General features: G+C 36.2%; 1 protein-coding gene across 6 annotated transcripts in view; it reads left to right on the forward strand.

The window, feature by feature from the left end:
• Positions 1–22,316, forward strand: part of MYO16 (myosin XVI) — a 365,593-nt gene that overhangs the window by 146,906 nt on the left and 196,371 nt on the right. For all 6 annotated transcript variants that reach the window (XR_007888391.1, XM_051608256.1, XM_051608258.1 and 3 more), the window contains exons 5-6: positions 9,534–9,642; positions 20,145–20,269. Coding sequence is in view for 5 of the 6 variants with exons in the window: in XM_051608256.1 (XP_051464216.1) it covers positions 9,534–9,642; positions 20,145–20,269 (234 nt within the window). In the remaining variant the exon portion in view is untranslated. The remainder of the gene's footprint in view (positions 1–9,533; positions 9,643–20,144; positions 20,270–22,316) is intronic.

A 22,316-nucleotide genomic window follows, 5' to 3' on the forward strand; every position in this document is an offset into this window, starting at 1 on the left:
GAGATTTGGTTGGCATTCTGTAATTACAAACTTTATTAATAGTTATGAGGTAACTTCTAACTCTTGAATTTAAAGACTTTTTGACAGGGAATTCCAAAGGTTCATTGCTTTCTGTGTGAAGGAGAATTTCCTTCTGTTTTTTTTCTAAGAATCAAAGGCAATAATTTCATAAAGCGACCTTTTATTGCAGCATCATGAGACAAAGACTTATCATCAATCTGTGTGCTTGTCATAATTTTAATGATTACAATTAAAATAAAAATGAAAAGAAACTGTGCTCTTATACTGTTATCTGAGGAATTCAGTGCTTCAACGATTTCATTTTTTTCCATAAGCTCTGCTACTGATGAGGCGTGTTCAAGTCCCATGTGCACAAGCAGATGGGAAAATTTTAGACTTTAGTCATCAATGCTCTTTGAAGGTTCCCTTCTAATTCCCTTTTCTTGCCAAATAATTTGAAAGCTGGCAATATCAAGTCAAATACCCATTCTTCTGTACTTCAACCACCCTTTTTGTTGACCTCATTCTCGTCTTTTGCAATTTTGCTGCAGTGTTTTAAAAGTAGAACTGAAATGCTGTTCATGGCAAAGATAACTTTTCTGTGTGATACATCATGCAAATAGATTTTGCTGTGATTCTTTATTGTAATTTATTTAGTCTGCCTCAACTTCCAGTATAAATACTAAATAGGTGAGAAAATATGTTCTGAGATTTATTATCAATTTTTTCTTACTTTCAATTAAAATTATTTCATTAAACATGTTAAAGTGTGTCTTAGCTTATTTTTATGTCATTTAAACTGCTTCTCCCATTATAAATAAATAAACCTTTTCTTTTTTGCATATTAAGCAAAAAGGATTTTCTTCATGCATTTAGCACCCTCCTGGTACCCTAGTACCTTGACTTTTTGCCTCTTTTCTGACAAGCCCCCAGTAGCTGTGTAACAGGTATTTTGACCCAAGAGGTGCCTCCGTAAACAAACAAACATAGATACTATTTCTGTAATGCTTGGCTTCAGAGATGGCAATCATAAATATATAATTCTTAATTCTTTGCTCTGTAATATACTTTTTTAATACATATATATAAATATAAGGCAATTTTTGGGCAGGCAGGATATTGAAATACTGTTTTACATTAAGACAAGTACGTATATTGAGAGCAAGAGTGATTCCTGTCACTTCTGTTTGAATAAAGCTCATGTGCAGAGCTTGGAGAATTGGAAGTTTAAACTCATGGCTATGTGGAAGCCCTAGTACTGGACTTGAACACATTCCACCAACTGTACAAGCTTGTTGGTGGTGGAAATCAGTGTCACACCAATAGCCCTATAGCTTCATTTGCCATACACGGTGTCTAAGCTACAGTGTTCCATCCCTGACCATCATAGATAAAACCAGCAGTGATTACATATGAAGAAGACATACCATGGCTGAGATAACTTGTATTCAAAATTTGGACATACATTTCAGCTACAGATGTTGATTATATTAAGAAAGATTAGTTGAAGCTGTTGGAAAAATACAGAATGAAGTACGGAAGTAAAGAAGCGGAAGTGGATATAAAAGTTATGTCCTTCAAATTTCTAATCAAACTAACTTGATGATTCTTTGTGTTTTCAGAGATTTAAGTAGAAGAAGAGAGGAAATAAAAATAAGCTCTTGAGGTAAAGTTAAGTCAAGGAAACCAGACTTTGTTTAGCTTAGAAATTAGTATTGTAAACTTCAAGAAAACTTGGCAATGTATGCTAGGAGTCAGAATATGAAGGACAACTATGAAAGCTGACTTGCCAACTAATTAAGATCCAAGTAAATATCTGTATGTATTTAGAATTAATAGAATGTTCCCAAATCCTCATGAATGATGTAGTGGTAGATATGGAAGTAGTGGTAACTTGAACAATGTACATGATTTGTTAGCTTCTGGGTTAGTAGATTTTAGCTTTTCATCTCTTAACTGTATGTTTAGTTGTATGTTACTTTGCAAGATGCTATTGAAAACATACTGTACTTCTGCAGCTTTATCAGAAGTGTTCAATACTGGAACTGAGTGGAATTTTATTTGCGTTTTACATGCCTTCCAGCTAATGGGTGGAATTTAAGTCCCCATGGTGCACAAACAGATGGGAAAATGTTGGTCTTTAGTTTTCAGTCATCAGTGCTAATTCTTTTATCTTCTGAATGCATTAGTTGAACAGACTATGCCTGTCAAGCAATCTGCAATATGTGCCGTGACAGGGTTTGTGGTTTGTTGGCTTTTTTTTTTAACTCTACTGCAACTGTTTTCTGTGAACTGACATTGCCTGTGTTCTATTACGTTAAGGAAAAAAATGCCTTATTCATGGATTAAACTACTGTCAAAATGGTTGTGGAACTTCGATGATTTTAAAGTGCTATATTTATTACGATTTTTATTTTTTATTATTATAATCTGTTGATTTATTATATTTTATTATTTGTGTTAATTAATTCCACAATGAAGTATGTTTTCAAATACAATTGGATATTTCTGTAGGCATTGGTGATCTTTTATGTCTACATCTATATGATGTTTTTTTATAAAGATGCCACATTTGATTCCACAATTGGCACATTTTTTATCCTTTCTTAACCAATGTGTTGCAGAGATTAAATCGTCTGGGATTTTTGGAACACTACAATGTTCTTTATGCACATTGTCTAATTTCTAGATTCTAAAAAAAAAATCTGTTTTGACCAGGAGTTAATTTGCATATACAGATTCTGGAGCCCATTCTACGATGTTGAACTGAGAAGTGCCATGCATTAAAGAATTTGTATCTACATGGCAACTGAAATATTCTGTTACACAAGGATGAGTGAATTTTCAACTTCTCTGACTGGTTTAGCATGTAGCTACAAGGGAAAAAAGTATGCAGTAATGGCATAGCATAAATTTATATTAATACAAAAACATATATATTAACAATTGTATAAATGAATCGACATAAAATTTTCAGCACTGAGTTATCTCCTGATTCCCTTTAAAATGTTTTTGTTTTTTTTTAGATATGTGATCTCTCCAGTTTATTTTTTGTGCCCAGAGGGCACTTGCAATGCTCTCTATTCAGCGTGACTTCTGTAGTGGGTGTTGTCATAGACATAAGAGACTGAGCTTCATGTTTGTGTTTTTATGATGTGGGATGAGGCATGTAGAAAATGAATCCAAACCTTTACTTATATTGCAAGTTAAGCTCATCCAAATGGGAGACGGTTCCTACTTAGTGTGAAAGAATAGTGTTGGTAAAATGGCAGGCGTGGATTTACAGACAGTAGCAACTCTTACCGAGTTTAAAGCTCTGAAATAGAACAAAGATTGCAGACAGCTGATCAACAGTATCTTTCCTCTGTGCGAGGTGGGAACTCAAAGGAGCTGCAGGTAACCACTGACTCAAGGTTACAGAAAAAAGTCCTGTAGCTGGTGCACTGGGCCAGCCCAGCCTGGTGAGCTGTGCTCTCTGCAAGGGTCTTTAAAATGAAGTGAGAGTATTTTCCATTTGTATTAAGGGAAAATTTGTTTCCATGAATATGCCTTAATATGATGCCCTACTATGAAGAAAATCAGCTGTGCAGGATGATTTTTTCACTTTTTTTCCTCTGTAGCTACACGGGCCCATGTAAGGCATTCATGGAACGTATGTTAGTGTATCAAATTGCAAGCATGATAGATGCAGTTTGATCTTTTCAGTTGTTCTTTTGATTTGTGATCCACAGATTTTGCTTAGGAATTGCTGTATGTCAGAATATTTTGCTAAAAGACAATTTCCTTTCTGGAACTAAAGGAAGAAAAAAGTTTCAGTTTGGAAATTCCTACATGATGAGATGGCTGTTTGCATTTCTTCAACGCTTTTAAAAATTCAGGTTTCAATAAAGAAGAAGTTACTCAGTAAAACCTGTTATGCCTAGGTCTGGTATCCATTATTGTAGATTAACGGCCTGAGAGAAGTTATAGTTTGTTATTTGTAAAACATATTACTTTGAAGCTCACCTCATCAGTCTTGACTTACTGAAATTCCCATTTAATCAAAGATCAGGTGCGTCCCCTCAGGCTGCAGTGATGGAAACTGCCCTAAAAAAGATGAAGAAGAGGCTTGTGAAATGTTGCCTTTGTGTAGTTGAAACGTTGATTTATTTGTTTTCCTTTGAGATATATAAAACAAAAGAGGCTGCTAGGATTAACTGTGTTGCAGATACTCATTCCTCTTTGGGGAATGGTTTTCTATCGGTCCCATTCCTGTCTTACATAAAGGGAGGATGTTGTCTTTTTTTTCTTTCCTTTTGGCAGACTACATTAAAGGTCATTTAAGCCAAAACAGAAGTAGAGCAGCTTTGAGGTCATTGTACTGTATGACATGGACTATAATAGAACTTACATATCATTATAGACAGTTTATAAACATTTGTGATCCCCCTTCTGCTCTCCATCAAGGCCAGGGGGCGGATGAATAAAAGTAAAGATATGAAATTAGGTAAGCTGCATGGTAGGCTCCTAGTCCTGAATCTGCTCAGGGGTAGAGAACTGGCTTATTCATGGGCTTCTTTTGACCTTTTATTCTGGAACAGGAATCCTTGCTTTACTCTGGAGTAGACAGAAATTGATCAGCGAGGCCTCAAATGTCTTAAGAATCTTCCATGCCACATGGAAAAATATTTTCTTAATGATTAATGTGGAAAAAGTTAAAATAAAAATATTAAGACTGCAATCAGCATTCTGAGAGATGCTATTTAGATATACCGGAATAGTTTCTAGATTGTTGTATACCCAAAAGGAGAAAAGTAGTAACCCAGCTTGTGTGTGTCACATTTGCTTCCTAGTAAGCAGGTAGACATGAACTAGGGTAGGAACAGGTACGGGAATTGTCAGCAGAGTACTTATAATTTTAATCATTGAAAACCTAATTTGTTTGTTCCCAGCTCTTCTAGTAGCTAAATTGTTATTTCTGTGAAATAGTGTCCTGCCTACAGAAAATCTGCTGTTCAAATGAGTTGGAAGGAAAACATGCTTTTGAACTGAGAGCAGCTGCTTAAACTCAATTAATCTTTTTTTTTTTCATTGTCTGTGGTTTGCTAAAGTGGAGAAGTCTCTGACTTTTTTTTGAGCCTTGCCTTGAGAACTACTCCTGTTCTGCTTAGCATTGTGAATTTGCGAAAACTGTACAAAACTGCACAAGGCTGACATACTGTGAAGCACTTGAACCATAGTAACTCTGCAGAAGCCTGTTATTAGGATGAACTTTTTTTTTTTTCATAGCAACAGATACATCAAGGAGATGGTTTTTTCTGCCTTTGTCTTCTAGTTTTTATACCCACACATATTCCTCAGGCTATATTTTATTTCTGATTGCCTTCATAAAGCCTCATGAAGCCAACAGTGGTAATGCTACGTAAAAGAGCCAGTGGCTGGGCCACTATTTTTTTCAGTTGCATTTTGCATTTTGTGTATTGAACTAGGCATCTGTGGGAACACTTTTAATAATATATTCAGAGAAGTTCCTTCTGCAGACTTTCTAAAATAGAAGCAATTTATCATTGCAGACAAATATTTTTCTCAAAAATTTTTTTTTTTTAGTTATGGGGTATATTAGATAAAGCTTTGCAATACATTTCTCTTTTTATTGAGAAATTACTTGAAAATGAGGATGTGTTGAGAATGAGTAAGCCACTAACTTTTCATGTACATTGAAAACTGCATGCAGAATTCAAGTGGGTATGCAGAACACCTGAAGTGAAATGAAATAAATATAGAATTGCACTTCTAATATAAAAAAGGTATGCAAACAAATTCCAAAACTTTACTGTCAGCAGCCTTGGGACAGTATTCCTTATATTTTCTCCAAGATCTCTGCTGCTTAGGTTGCCACTCTTGGATTTATTCTGCTCTGACCCCTACCTGCGTGAGCTTCTGCCATGTGTTCTGCTCTTGTGCGATTCCAATCTTTGCTTATGCACTTAGTTCAATGGAAATATTGAATTATAATAAGGAAATAAGATCTCAAATCAGCTTTCAGGGTTGACCATAATTAGCTGAGACGTGCGTGGGAGTAAAAGAAATCCTGAGCAACTGTAAAGTCTCTGTCACATTTAACAGCGAGTAATGTCCAATGTGTCGCGGGCAAATGTGTCATCAGAATGAACAGGAAAAAAAATGTCCGTGCTATCAGCACTTCAAAATCTTTGTGTGCATAGTTTGCATTATGACAACCTATCAGACATCTTTTTGTAAAGATATCATGCAAGACACTAAATAAGGGAAATACAGTAGAATTTCCCATCTCTCTATACCGAGAGTGGCTTTCTTTCTAAAGCAGGAGTTTGTTACTGGGCATAACTGCATGGTCCCAGCAGATGGGAGCTGAAGTGAAAGAACTGTCTGAATGGGGACTGAGCAGAGGACCTGGGGGGAGTTAGATTGGGCAGGACTGTGGCCAATGAAGGAACCTATGTAGGAGCAGTGGAGGAAGAAATAAGGAGCCATCAAAGAGGAAACACAGCATGCTGACCTCAGTCCCCCACACTGGCCACCAAAGGCAGAGCGTGCGGATGGTGAGGGGATTGGAGAGATGGGAAAGAGGAGGAGCGGTGTCAGGGGAGGAGTTAAAGTGTAGTTTTCCAAGTGTTTGTTTGCTTGTTTCTATACTTAGGTAGCAGAATCAGTAATTAAAAGTTTGTTACTTCACCATTAAATTAAGTAAAATTTCCCAATGCAAAACTTATTTTATAGCCAGTGACAAGTCTTTACAAATCATAGAATTTGTGACTAGTCTAAAAACATTTAGTACAGTTCTTAAAATTGGATTTATTGAAGTCAGGTGATTCAAGCAGTCTTCTCCAATGGGGTGGCTAGCTTGGTTGGAGAGGAGTGAGCACTGAATGTAATTTACTTCCATTTTAGCAAGGCTTTTGACACTATCTCCCGTGGCATCCTCATAGACAAATTATGGGTTAGGGTAAGCATGCAGAAGCGCGAATTCAAAACGGACTGAGTGGCCAGGTCCAGAGTGTTGTAATCAGCAACACAAAGTCCACTAGGGGTGTACCCCATTGATTAATAGTGGATCCAGTCCTTTTAAAGGTCTTCATTAGTGACCTGGACAGTGAGACAGAGCACACTGTCATCAAGTTCACAGATTATATAAAACTGGGAGACAAGGATAATACACCTTATTAAAAATGCTTGCTAAAAAACACAAAACATTTCTTTTTTAAGCAAGATACTACTTTTAAATGTACACCATTATCCAGAATCGCTTCTTTAACTGCATTCTGAGAAATTCTCCTGCTTCTGCTGCCACAGCTTTCACCAAACTTGACCTTTTATTTGGGAGCAGCTCATTGCAAACGTTTCTTAGGAATGCAAATAATACAATCCTAACAATAAAAAATACTTGGAGCTGAGTAATTCCATGTTATATCCTTCTTTCAGTGATGTTACATCCTAGAGAAAGAATGAAAAGTGTGCTGCTGGCCAAATTAATTATCCCGCTTTTCTTCAATTTAAGATGTCAAAGGGTTTTTTTTTTTGCTTTTTAACTAAACAAGGAAGAAAATCTATGTAGATTTGTTTTATTATTATCCTCCTGACCTTCTGCTGACATTGCTTGGACATTATTAACATGCAGGAAAGGACAGGTACCTTCAAGATTTCGTGGTTTTTTTATTATATGCAAATCAACTAGATAGAAAAATGTGTTGTTGCTTCCTTGGTTCTATCATTGCCAGCAAACTCATGGGTTAGTGTGCAGAAAGCAAACTAAACAAAACCTGTTCTTTCTGGTAGTGCAATTAATAATTGTTAATTTGTCCTGAAAAGATACTGTGATGCTAAAATCCATCCTTTGTTTGATTTTTTTAATAAACTTTTATTTTGTCTGGCAGGACAGGCAAGCTGAAGTTTCTTTTCACTGCACCATGATGGATATAACATTTTATACCTTGTAAACATCTTTTCTTATAAGTCTCCTTCCATTCCTTTTCACTGAGCATGAGCATCAACTCTTCTCATCTAATCTTGTTTAGCAATTTGAATGATACATATCTAATCTAAATTTGCTGTATAAGTTCCACTTACAGTCAGTGCAGTGCAGAGAAGCACTAAAAGAAAAGAGTATACTTTGTAGCAGGATAGGTTACGTTGCTGTATGGGACGTGGTCTAGCAAGGTATCTGAGTTGTTTGAGATGGCTGAAGTGAATCATTCTTTGATGCCTGTCTGTCCCTTCATCACTACAATGGGAACCCAGGAAATCCCCTCAGACAAGCAGTCCACCTTCAGCACCTCGATGACATGAAGCCCACATGGATCTGCTGTTTTTTCATGTCGTGTTATCACTCTGAGCCAGGAGCTGAGCCCATTAGGAATTTTTTTAAATAGAGTACTGACTGCATAAGCTGAAAGAAGCAGTCATACCTTCTATTAATAATTCCTTGTTACAGTTGACCTCTGATGCTGTGGTTTTAAGAAAGGCTGTCCTTGGTGCCCCTCATTTTTATTAGTTCAACTTTTTATCATACAAGCTTGTAAGAAAAGTAATTAAATTTATCAGAGGTCACTCTTATTTCATAATTCCTTGCAGTTAAAAGCCATAGAGAGAACATTTGAAATGAATTAAAGTTATGGCCTCTTAAGGAAGATACATGACATTTCACTGTAATGTAAACTTTTATGCCCCCCAGACATTTATAATATTTTCAAGGATAAGATCAGAGCTTTCTTAAAAAAAAATAATAAATACAATTTCCCTTTACAGGTCGAATTCTTACACCAACAATGCTTAGTATAGAAAATAGAAGTTTTCTTATTGTACTGGTAATTTCTTTTAAAAGTTCTCATACAGCTGTACCTATCCCACCCACCCCTTTCCCTTTCTGATAGCTCCTTTTCATTGTGGCTCCTTTATGATGAATTTTGAATTAAACTTATGGAAATGTCAGGTTGGCTTCTTTCGGAACAACACTTAAATCATCCAGCTCACGTTCATTGTCACAAATGGAAATTTTATTTCACAAGGGATGGTTCTCTTTGAGGTTGGATTGATGGATGAAGAGGTTGGGCTGGCTGACAAGGTTACTCCTACCAGCTGTCTTCCCACCTCTTACTGTATGAGTGTCTGTGCTGCTTGTCACCTTTTGAACCACTGGTGTTGGCTGGGTAGTGCTCTAAGACAGATTGTAATGTGTGACAGTTGACTTTAAAATGCTGTGCTGCAAATGGCAGTGGTTCTGAAAGGCATTGATGAGCAACTCAGACAACTGTGCAGTAAAGGCAGGCTGGACAACTAGGGTGGCAACTGTGCCAGCTGTTCCAACCAAGGCCAGCCTTTTTTGACATTCAAGAGTCTTGTATTTTGAATTTGTCTTTTTATGTGCGGTTTTGTTTGATTTGATTGCAGGTCATAACCAGCCTGCTTTCTAAGAAGCCCAACTTTGAAATGTTTGCGAATTAGAATATATCAGAACTCCAGTAGCGTTTTGAGATTTCCCTACAAAATCCTAAAATGTTTTAAATTCCTGTTTGCAGGCTGGAGCAAATGTGCTGCTGCAGGATGTTAATGGAAACATTGCACTTGATTATGCCATAGAAGGGACTGAATCTAGCAGCATCCTTCTGATGTATTTGGAAGAAAATGGTAAGTCAGCTCTTAAGCTTCTTGAATGTTTTTGTTGAACATGACATTAAGCTGAAAAGGATGGATTTTAATTTGAGGTAAGTCAGCACTGAAGCCAGTGGAACTATATTGGTTTAGAAATGAAGAGGGAGAAGATGCCTTGGAATCACAGAAGTTATCAATGCATTGAGATTGGAACAGCTAACAAAGGTTAGTGGCAGTGGTCATTGTCAGATCTGCTTTTGCCCATTCAGTATACAGATGCTAGAATATGAATTCAAATCAGAAAAACTGCAGTGATGCAGAAGGCTTTAAAACAACTAATTTAACAGTATAAGGACCAGGATTTACATTTTGTTTAATTTCACATGTGAATTATGCTCTGCATCTGCTCTACTAACTTTAGTTAGCTAAGCCTGAGGTAATCATGCAGACTTTTCTTTTGGACAATAAAGAGAAACAGGAGATGTGGGTATCATTTTAGCTCTTCCTAAGCTGGCTAGGTGACGAGAACTGACTTCTAGGAGCATTTGTTTCTCCTGAGTAATAAGAACTGAAGTTGACAAATAGTAGTTTATCAATCTTAGTTTTAGACTGCTAGGATAGATCCTTAACCCTTAACTGCAATATTGCATGAAATCCTGACCTTTAGGTGATAAATGACAAAATGCCCATTACCTTTTTTTGGTCTGTTACTATTCTTGTAACAATAGGGGGCTCAAAATACCCTTATTTTGCACCTAGTTTTAAAAATGGAATTAGTATCTTCTGAAATATTACTATAGCCTATCATGGTTAATAATAATTGAGAAGGAAATCCTTGAAAGGAATAAAGCTGTCTGAATATGTATTAATTACTTTTAATTGCCTAGGCTGAATACAACATCAAATATCATATTTCGGAAAAGGGTGGAAATAGCTTAACTGTATGATACTTGATCATGTTCTAGGAGCACTCAGAAGCTTAGTGTGCTCTTGAGCTCCAGGACTTTATTTGAGTTGATTTGTCTGAATTAAATGTCTTGTAGTCACTCTATAGTAAACCCTCCCTAGAACAAAATGGATGCTTCCAAGGTAGGTGTCTGTAATGGGTTATCTGAATTGTCATCTGAACTGCATTCGTCTTTCCAAGTGCTAAGAAGGGACCAAGAATGGCTGACTGAGATGTTTGAAATCTGCTACATAGGATGGGATTCAGTTTAAGGTTATAATATTTACATTTACAGGCCTATATGTGAGTATATCTATATTAATTTCATCAGCCACTAGGAAAACTGTGGTAAGCACTTAAATCTGTCCTGCACCAAGATATCATTGGCTTTGCATATTACTAGTCATCTAGTTTTGCTATGAAAAGAAAGTTTTGACATTTAAGGACTTGGGAAAGTAAGATGGGAGATCATCTTTTGCAATTCCCTTCCAAGGCAAGGCCAACTGAGCATAACCCAGGTTACTCAGGGCCATGGTAGGCTGGAGATTCTATGATCTCTCAGGGCTCCCATTCCAGTGTTTGCCTACCAGTGCTAAGCCATATTCATGTCATTTTCTTTTTCCTTCTTATTTTCAGTTGACATTTTCTTTGTTACAACTTACACCTGTAATCTCTTGTACTTTCATTGTTTACCTCCAGGAAGTATCTCCCTCCTGAAGTAAAATTAAAATATTAGGAAGTGTTAAAAATTTGGTTTTCAGTAATCAACCTGGTTGATTATTGGACTCGTTGAGAAGGTCCACCTAGCACCTTCTGTAACCTCTACTTAGATTACTATCAGCTTTATAAGTAAAAGCTTTTGTTGTATTAATGCAATTAAAAAATACCAAATTTTAATGACTTTGGTTTTAGAGGCAGAATGTTTTACTGTAGAAACATGTCAGTGAAACTCTGATTATGGTTTATGATCCTTGTGTTTCCATCTTGTTTTTTAGGCTGTTTTAAATATTAAATGCTTTGAAGATTGCAAAATTTTTGTTTACTTCCGTTCTTGATTTAGTTTAAAGTGGATTAAATCAGATATAAATTACAAATGAGTGACAGATATTTCTTGGTTTCAGATTTGACAAGTGACAGGAGCTGATACATTCACCATGTAATTTGTTTCCAAAAAAGAGTTGTTTCCCTTTGTCCTCCAGTATTTCAGGCTTCAACTTTCAGTAGAATAACTATGCATTCCAAGAACATCACCCTTGTTATTTAATTTGAGAAAACTTACTTCTTTTTATTTTTTAAGAGCTGTCTTAAGTATCCTACACATCTGAAAGCAAAATAATATATTTCATGTCCATTTTAGACTAAGAGTTTATGCAAAAGCAGATTATTACAAAACCAAAATAAAACCTTCTTTTTTTTTTTTTTTTTAAGATTGACTGCATTTAAGTAACATATCTACATGAAAGTATCGATTGCTTTTCTCCATAGTTTTCTTTTTGTTTTTAGAAATTTATTTGCTGAGGAGTAAATGAATTTAAAATAGCTGGTTAAAGGTTATTGACCTTTGATGGTAATATAAATTTAATGTACTTAATCCAAATTTTTATCTTATTCCAAGCTGTGTAAATAATGGACCTGTTTGGTTCTCTGAATATTAAGGGGCTCATATTCAAATGTCTCAGAAAATTGTATATAGAGCCAAAATCACAAGCAAGTCCTATCCATTGAAGTAGTTTTTAGTCATTTAAATTAGTTAAAATATTGTGCAGATTTCACAAAAATATATTGTGGTTTATTAAATTCTTACGAGCGTATGGATTAAGGCTTACTTTTCAGTTGTGAAGTAGAAGGATAAATATTTTTTCTCTGCCTTGCAGCAGTAGGTAGGATGGAAACAATAGAAGCTAAGCATTAGTATAGGATCCTGCACTGAAGACAGTGTTTAACATTAGCCAGAAACAATCAACTCAATTACTACAATAAGAATAATTGCTCTGAGGCCAACAGTTAACAACATAAGGGAAATAACATGCAGGAGGAGCTGATTCAGAAAAGTAGTGGGCAAAGGGTTAAGGAAAAAATTACTGTTAAGACAGACAGTATACAGTAATCTAGAATGTGATAGGAATATATATTTTAAAAAAATATTTTGGTTTCAAATTTAAAGTAATTTGAAATTATTTATAACATCTGGTGTGGTTGGTTAGTCTTGGTTAAGAGCCAAACTCCCACTCAGCTGCTCACTAACTCCTACTCCTGAGCAGCACAGAGGGAGAAAATAGGGTAAGAAATCTTGTGGGTAGAGATAAAGACAGGGAGATTCCTTACCAGTTGCTGTCACAAGCAAAGCAGACTTGATTTGAGGAAAATTGCCCATTGGGATATATTCAGGTAGTGAGAACCAGGAAAACGAACAAAACACCTTTCCTCCCCCTTTCCCAGGCTTGACTTCACTCCTTCACTCCAGTCTCCAAGTCGCACCAAGCAGCATAAGGGCGTAGGGGAGCTACAGTCAGTACAGAGTAGCAGTTTCTGCCACTTCTTCCTCTTCATACGCATCATCTACTCCAGCCTGGGTTTTTCACAGGTACATAGTTCCTTTAGGAATGTCCATCTGCTTCTCCATGGGTCCTCCATGGGCTGCACAGAATCTCCACTCTGACACTTGGAGCATCTCCTTCCTCTCCTTCTTCTTTGACCTTGCTGTTCCATTAGCTGTTTCTCCCTCTTTTTGTTCCCTCTTTGTCTCTCTGTCCACTGTTTCCTGCCGTTCCTTAAATACATTTTCACAGGGGTGCCACACTTGGCTGATAGGCTCATATGTGTCCTGTGATGTGTCTTCCAGACCTGACTAGAACTAGTTTGTGGTCTGCAAGGGACAGTCCTTGGCCTTTTTCCACAGAAACCACCCTAGCAACCCCACAACTGCCAACACCTGCACAATACATTTGGTCACATTTCTCGATGCTTTTTTTTTTTTTTTTTTTGGACATTTTTAATGAGAATAAAATAAAAAATAAAGTCCCAGTTATGTGTGTTTTTCATCAGTTTTAGTTGCTATTAGTTAAAAAAGTGTTCAGAATATGCACACCTAAACATTCTGACATTGAGGTTATGCTACAGAAACCCTTAAAAAGAACTAGTAATCCAACAAGGGGGGGGAAAAATCATATACTGTTTCTTCAATGCACACAAGAAAGGCAACTGACATAGATCAATATAATTTCAGAAAAGTACTGCTCTAGACTTCCATATTTAAAACTAGGAAAACTAGGAAAGGCTTTTCATAGACATTAAGGAATTATTGCTAACATACTGCAATAAGAACTGACTAAAATATCAACACATACAGATCTTTAACCCTAAAGATCAGTGAACTTAAACTAGAATGAACTCCTCTGATATGTGTTCTATTTTAGAACATATATGAAATATGATCTTGATTTCTGCTTACAAATTTTCCATTAATATTATTGATATAGTAGGTTGACAGAAAATCAGGCAAGCAAAACCAAACAGCCTCAGAGTAGGCACTACCTACCCATAAGATTATCTCACACACACACACACAAGTTTTCTGCAGAGAGCTTGATTAATTTTCCATAAGTTTCTTCAAGTCCTAGAAAGGAAGCACACAGAAAACATGACACATTGAAAATGTAGCTGAGAGTGCTCATCTGTCTTCGTTTGGCCTTTGTTTTCCAATATAAGCTTGAACAGATTACCTTATTTTTTGTATTTTCTAATTCTTGGCAGACTGCCTTTGAAGTCTTAGACTTCTCTTGCTATTTGTGTATTTCCACGATGCAATTGTGTATGCAGTAAAAAGTGAATGAAAGAAAAAGTCCATCATATGGAAACATTTTGTTACCCTTATATTTCTATCAAAGAGAAAACCTTTAAACTCACTGTGTAGGCTTTTGGCACTTGAATTAACATTTCTGGTTATAGCCAGTAGTTTAGAATCTACTTTGTTAGATGGAAAACAGGCAACTCCTTGACTAATAGTCTTTGCAAAGATTTGAGAAAAGGTTGTGAATAACATCAGAAACTAGGGTTGCCCTTCTAAAGTGTCCTTTCAAACAACTTACTGATGAATAATCTAATTCTGTTACTGTCAGAAATAAATTATCATGTTTTACAGAATTACTAAAATATAATTTTTAACAAGTTAGAAATAAAATTTGTTAATGCCAGAGTGCACCCACAGGCCCTATGACCTGTCTCCCCACTCCCAGAGGCTTGGCTGCCAGTGCTCAAATCCTGCTCTGATATGGTACAGTCATGTAACCTGGGAGGACTCGGCTGAGAAAAGAGCCAAATTGTGAGGCAGAGATGGAAGAAGCCTTGTCACGATCCTTCACTCATCCTTTGGCTTGGGAGCCACATTTACTCAGGTTCTTGCCTTTAGTCCTTGCTTGCGTTATGCCTGTGCCTAGCTATGAATGTTACTGATCCTAGGCCTGAACCACTGACTTGACTTTCTGGCTTCACTTGATTTGTCCAGTTTTGTTGCCACAGACTCCTAGCAACCACAGGACTACCTGCTGGCTTTGATTCCCATCACCAGGCCTGCTCAGTTGTCTTGTTAGGGTACTGTGGGACTGTGCTTTGGTCAGAAAAGTCACTGCCCTGTGTGGCCTGCATTCACCCTCAGCTCCTGGTTTCCTGGCACATGTTGTATAGACTGCTTTTACTGCTCTCTCACAAAAACGTCCAAATATAACATATTAAGAACTTGCAGAGAAATACTGAGTTTAGAAATACAGTATGTGATGAGCTTATCACAAGTAACCAGAGACAACAATACAATTGTTTGGTTCTGTATCCTAGTATTAATATTACAAACAAAATCATAAACATGCAAGACATATCCACAGATGGATGCTTTAGTATTAAGCCTTGAGATCATGTCAGTCTGTTAAAATAAATTGCAATAAATTATTTTTGTTTTCACGCAAGTTAAGAAGAGACAGAATCCATTTAACTGGTTTTAGCTAGAAGGGTCATCAACATCAATATTATAGAAGAGAGAGGAAAAAAAAAAAGCATATTTCACTGGAGTGCAAGAATTGTTACTTGAATGTCTACAGGAGGAGATGGAAATTTTATTTCTGACAGCATTTTCAGAATAGAGGGAAAGAAATGAAACATCCTTCACAAAGCATATGTAATAATATCTTTAAAGGCAAAGTGGTAAAACAGTCAGTACCTCTGCAGTGATTTAGAGATACAGGCCTCAGTAGTTCTGCAAATATACATTCTTTTGCACATTTTGAAAATACTAGTTTTTCTCTAGCTCTTTACAAAGCCATCCAGTAAGCAGCCAGAATGTCCTTCTAAAGCTTTAAGTAAATAAAGCTGGATAAAGTAATAGGTGCACCTGAGTATTTTCATTAATTAAAATGCATATTTCAAGAGTGGTACCAGGACTTTTTTTCTTATTGATTGTGAACATGTCTATCCTACCACTGCACAGAAAAACAGAAATTCTGGTGTCCCCAGAATTACAGAAGAGTACAGACAGGTTCATCACACTTCAGGTGAAAAGAGCTTTACTGTATTTACAAGTCTGTGCAGGAAGGGCAGATGTAGACAGGGTGAAAGAAGACTTCAGTAAGATAAGAGATTGGCTTCTCAAAGCTGTTGCAAGTTTTTAAGTTACCTTTGTGTTTGCAAGACATGATCCTCTCCTAAATGAGGTGCAAGTCACAGAAAGAGTGGCTGCTGGGTGTATGTAACAGGTGTTTCCCAAAAGTGCTTGAGAGTTTTGCTTTGTGATGGACATGGGAATGGGTATTTCCCACACAGATGGAGATACTTCCTAGTAATTAATATTTCTGAGAAAAATATTTTTATATGAATTCTCAGTTCTTTTTGCCATGGATTTTTTTTACCACTGCAGCTTTTTGAAAGTTGCTTTCCCCCTTTTCATCTGAGGTTTTTACATTGTTTTGTGTTGTCAGTTCTATAACCATATGCCAGAAAGGGTGAGAGAGTCAAAGCACATGAAATGGTCTTGTCAGGTGTTCTTAAACAGTGAGAAGTAATAAATTTTGTAGCTTTCAGGTTATGCTCCTGCCTGTCACTAGCCCTGATACTCATCAGCAAATGCTATGCCCTTCAGAGTCCCTACTTACTAACTGTTCCTTCTCCATCAGAATTTGTGAACATGTAGCTCATGTTCTGATTTTATAGGGTATTTGAAGCATATTTTCCATCCTATGCCTTTCTTTTTTGAATATCCATTTTTGAAAATGTGAAACTGTTCCCATAGTACATGCCAATTTGGTTTTATTCTTCTATTTATTCATGCTGGCTGTTGTCCCATTTCAGCTGAATATCTAAACCACATTTCCTCTTTGAAAAAGCAACATGAAGGTCATTCTTTCATTCAGACAGCAAGAGTTACTTTACTGTATGAGTAACATTTTGTCGTTCCAGTTGAACTAATGAAAAGTATCATTCTTTGGGGAGGAAAAGCAGACTCTCCAGAATTATAAACTCGACTTAGAGAAGGCGGTTACTGACCAGGTCTCCTCTGAGCCTCAGAGAATGATACATGTGCACGCTTGGTAAAGCCACTTCTCAGCTCCCTGCCAGAGAACCCTTCACTTTGAAGCCTAACAGTTCCTGGGTTCTCAGAAATCAAAACTCCACAATTTTAAGATTACAATTTATTGCAATTATTCTTTCCTGTTTTTATTCTATTTTCTGTAAAGATAGAGGAAGGGGAATCTCTTTTGTTTCTGTAACATTTTCAAAACTCCTTTAGACTTCTAAAAAATGAAGCCTGTGAAACACGTCACGGTGGTAGCTCACTTGCCAGGCTATTTACTGCTCTTTGTTTAATGAAATTTGTATCATTCCTTTATACAACTATTAGTTTGAAACAGGTAAAGACATCTTAGGATTATCATAAACAGAGGCTTCGTGACTGTTGCTACAAGGCATCATTTATGCATTTTCTTTGAGCTGATGAGTATAACTATATTGGTGATACAACATATATTGCAGTTGATACCGCTGAACTCTATTCTTGATTCCTCTTTCAGAATGAGTAAAGTTAATCTTTCAACAGCCAAGTTTTTTTAGGCCCCATACAGGACACACCAAGGTTCTATAAAATGCAAAGTACAAGGTATAAAGATCATTATTTCACTGTTAGTGTAAAAATATATTGATAAGTTAATTCTCTGACCATTCTGAGCAAACGTCAGTAATAAATTGCTAAAAAAAGGCTGCCTGGACTCAGCTGGCTTCTGCCCTCAATCTGCAGCCATTACTGTAATTTACATGAAGCATGATGAACCAAACAACCTGAAACTGTTTCAATCTGTCTTTTTTTTTTTTTTTTTCCTTGCAAATGTCAGAAAGTAGTATTTCTAATTTGTTGATTGTGAACTTGATTTCCATTTTTGAGTGTTTGGGGTATTCACATACAAAGGAGGTAGTACATTATTTTCCACCTTATGCCTCTCTCCTTGAAAATGAAAACTTAATCTAATTGTATATTGGAATCATCAAGAAAAAGAAAAAAAATGGCATGGATTCTGTCAATAGTACTTAAGAATGTCCTTCTTCATAAAATTTAAATGTATTTTTGAACCTTAATCTTTCTTACCTTACAACATCAGAAAGAGCTTTACCATTACCAGTCAAGTTTTGTTTCAGCTGCTCTGTCTATGTGTTTAAAAAGTGAAGTCAATGCTGCAAATTTGGGGTGCGTGTAGCCCTTCGCATCACATACTGTTTTGGAAATCTAAGCTCACACATTTCTAAAGTGATCTGTGACTGGTAAAAGAATGTTGAAGTATTAATTTACTGTTGCAAAAATCAGAAAATAGGCAGAAACAGAAAGAAAAAAAAAGATATATAATTATGGCCATGTATCATCAGTTATCTGTAAATGTCATCAGGTAGTTTTAAGTCATTCCTGTGAAACGTGATGCAGGCATAAAAACTTCATTTCTGGCAAAATGAATACACTGTTAGAAAGAACTCAGAACATGATATGAAATCCACATTGTATTCCAGTCAAGCAACTGTCAGGCAATAAGATGTCAGCACATTTTGCTTTTTTTTGTGATTATCTATTTTAAGCTATCAATACATGTTTATCTGAATTACATTTATGTGAAAGATCATGGGTTTTAGTCCAGATACAAAACCTAACTCATTTTCTCCAGCATAAGTTTATATATATGTTTTACATTTGGTGTCATTCAGTATTGTTTAGGTGACAGGTGTGAAAACATGACAGTAAGTAAATGTGGCCAGCAAGACAGCATTGACACTGAGTGTTTTACCTCAAAGCTGAAACATACAGAAGTACTGCAGCCAAATAAAATTCAGAACATAAAGCAGTGCATAGGGTAGCATGTTAGAGAAAGAAAATTAATAGGATTCTTTGCTGAACTACTTATGGTACAGCCATTTATAAGAGTTCCAGGATAGATTAAAACTAAAAGCCTTAAAATATGTTTTTATTCTGAAACATGCTTCAATTGCTTAAGGAAAAAAAAATAAATTAAAAAGAATTGTTCAAGCAAAAATATTTGTACTAAATACATATTAAATTAATTTATTGTTACTTTTCTGCTCACTGACAAACGTGGAAGAGAACCAAGAAACTATTCATATGGTTTTCGTTATGTTATGCCAGTTCAGAGAGGAAGGATTTTTATACTTAAATTACATTTTCTATATATGGATGTAAGCGACCACGTGAAGCTAGGAGCAGAAGAATCAAGCCCTGAATTTTGGTTAGATATTCCAATCAAGCCACAGCCAGTTGTTAATTTAACCACTTAGCAATTTTGTTGTACCCTCTGTTTCTAATTTTAAGTCTCTTCAGACTGGAGGCCATGCTTTCTTTTGGTTATAGGCTGCCTTGCTTACCCTTCTTTTAAAGCTGTACTTTGACAGCTGTTTCTTTCAGTAGCAATGCTGACAAGCAATCCCACTCCCTTAATTCCTTTCATCCCCTCCCATTTGTTCTTGTATGCGTACCACATTTTCTCTTGGTATATGGGGCCTTACAACAATCTAAGCTCAGCTGGAGAACTAAATCCTGGTTAAAAATAACCCAGCCAGACCAGAAAGTTTAGAGTTGTAGTGTCATTTGCCTAACTTCACAATCTCTCAAGCAGTTGAGCTGACAGATTTGAGGGACTGGTCCAAACACTGTGATGCACACACAGGGCTGAAAGAATGCAGCCCAAAATAATTTTCATTCAGTAAAACCCAAAGACTTGAGTAGCTTCCTTAGAGGGTTGAATTCTTTTCCCATTCACGGCTATTTTCACAATCCCGGTGGATTTAATGATATTACAACTACTTTACCGACAACTGCCTTTGCCAGTCAGTAGGGGATATTGCTGACTGACATTAAATCATCCATGTAGTGACTGATAAATAAAGATATAAGTAAACTTGTTGGTAAATACAAGTAAGTAAACATGTTCTATAAATATACATAGAAGTCTAATCAAATGTTGATTAAGCTTTTACAAACCCAGAGAACAAAATCATATATCTGTTCTTCACTGATGAATAAAATAGCAGAATGATTTTAGCCTTTTCTTTTTTCCAGGCGTGGAACTGAATTCATTGCGCCAAATGAAAATACAGAGACCTATGACAATGCTTACAGATGTCCGACAGCTCATATCAAGTGGAGGAAGTGTGAATCAAAAGAACGATGAAGGAGTTACCCTGGTGAGTGAGAACATGTAATCATCGCCCGTGAATATGCATGGACTGCAACTGGGTACTGATGAGCATGGTTGCAAGGCAGATCTCTAAGAGGAGAAATGAAGGAATGCAAGATTTTTCTTCTCATCTGGCTTTTTGAAAATAGATGTATGTCAATGCCATACATAGCACAGATTTTAAATCTAGCGCAACATCTTTGCCTTAATGACAGCTTTCTTACTGTTAGTCATTGAATATGTAACACAAAAATTAATAGCAAAGAAAAATATTGGCACTGTAGTTTAGAACTGTGGCAGAAACAATGCAACTTTTAGTTTAATTCAAAAAAGCATTAACTTCCAGTTTTCTGATGTAATTAAGCCAAGCTGCTAAATCTGAAGTAAATATGAAGTTGTTTCTCTTGTGCTATTATTTCTACTTTAATCTGAATTGGTTTAGTTAGATCGAGTTATGAACTTACCTAACTATTATTGCATAAAACCTTTTCTGTAGTTAGCTGGAATAATTGAAGTGGATGTCTGAAATGCATATAACAGTACTGCAGCTCTTAGGAAAGCACTGTGGATCATTTGGGTTTTGTTTTTTACTCAGTGGGGTATAGGCAAAGGGGCTGGTTTTGCATGAACAGTTTTTATGTTGAACTTTCATTTTTTTTAACTTGAGTTGCAGCAAGTAGCTACTGAGTAGATAATTTTGCTTTTGTTTCAGATTTATATTATGAGAAACTTTTGTCTAACAAACTGGTGGGAAATCCAGAATTTGTTAAACTGCTCTGTCTCTATTCATGCGTGTGGAGTCAGCCAGTCTATGAGAGCTTTATGTGTATCAAAGGGTTCTGGGAATAGGTTTTTTGGTTGCTCTACATCTCTTTGTGCAGAGAAAACAACAAATATCTCAGTTGGAAATAGCAAGTGAGATTTGTTTTCTCTTGATGGAATATATCATAGGCCATGTGTAATTTAAGACGTCAGGGAAAACTTTGATGCCATAAATGTAAAAATGCACACATTCTCATAGAGTCATAACACACAGAGATATGTACATGCAATAGACAAAGAATAATATAAGGCAAAATTATTTCTTCTGCTAAATTCTCCTGTAATAATTTTTTCTTTAAGAAATTTCAGTCATAAAATATTTCCTTTGTCATGTAAGCTTATAAACTACCTTAAAATAGCACTTGTCAAATGGATGTCTGAATAAAAAAATGTAATTTCTTCTGTCAGAAGAAAAGCTGAAGCTATGTCAGATTAAGGGAAATGTTAAGGGGTTTGTACATTTGAAATGAAAACATTTATAATGTACTGAATTGGTGGTGTGCCCGCAGTGCGCAGCAGTTCTGCCCCCTTTCAATGAGATGATTTTTTATGACCTGTAATGTGTTTCATCCCTATGCATCAAGGATATTAGTAAACTTTGTGCATGCACTGCAGGTGCAGCTGAACCAGAAATAGCAAATAAGGCAATTAATATCTTGAACTCTATTCTTGGTGTCTCCTATGCTTATAGTGACTTTGCAACTGCATGGCTCTAGTAACAGGTTTATTGCAAGACTTTTTTCTTGCCATTAGCCATTCATTTCAGTCCTCAGAAAAACAGTCTGTTTGGATAACATTGCTTCAAGGGAAAAAAATTGTGAGCTTGGGGATATAGGTTACCACGCATAATCTCAGTTCTCTATTTCTGCAGTCTTACTGAGAGCTGCTCTTACTGATCATCATGAGTACTGACTCCTTCTGACCGGGGATAAGCAATTACATTGTGACAATTTCCAAATGGAATTGTTATCTCCCTTGCTCCCAGATGTGGAGAGAATACTTGGAATCATAGCAGAGAACCATGAGAAGTTAAACACCACTAAACTAACCAGATATATCTGGTTATGTGAAGTATTTGTCTCAACATACAATGAAGTATCTAGGGAAGCAAAGGAAGTAAAAGAAATAAGATCTCTGCAGTTCAAAATTGAGAAAGTATTTTTTGTGACTGATTTTGTGCTGCAAACTCAGAGTGCATAGTTTGATTATGTGTTAATGAATTCATTTTGGAC

Source organism: Apus apus, chromosome 1 (genome assembly GCF_020740795.1).
Source record: "Apus apus isolate bApuApu2 chromosome 1, bApuApu2.pri.cur, whole genome shotgun sequence".
NCBI classification, from domain to species: Eukaryota; Metazoa; Chordata; class Aves; order Apodiformes; family Apodidae; genus Apus; species Apus apus.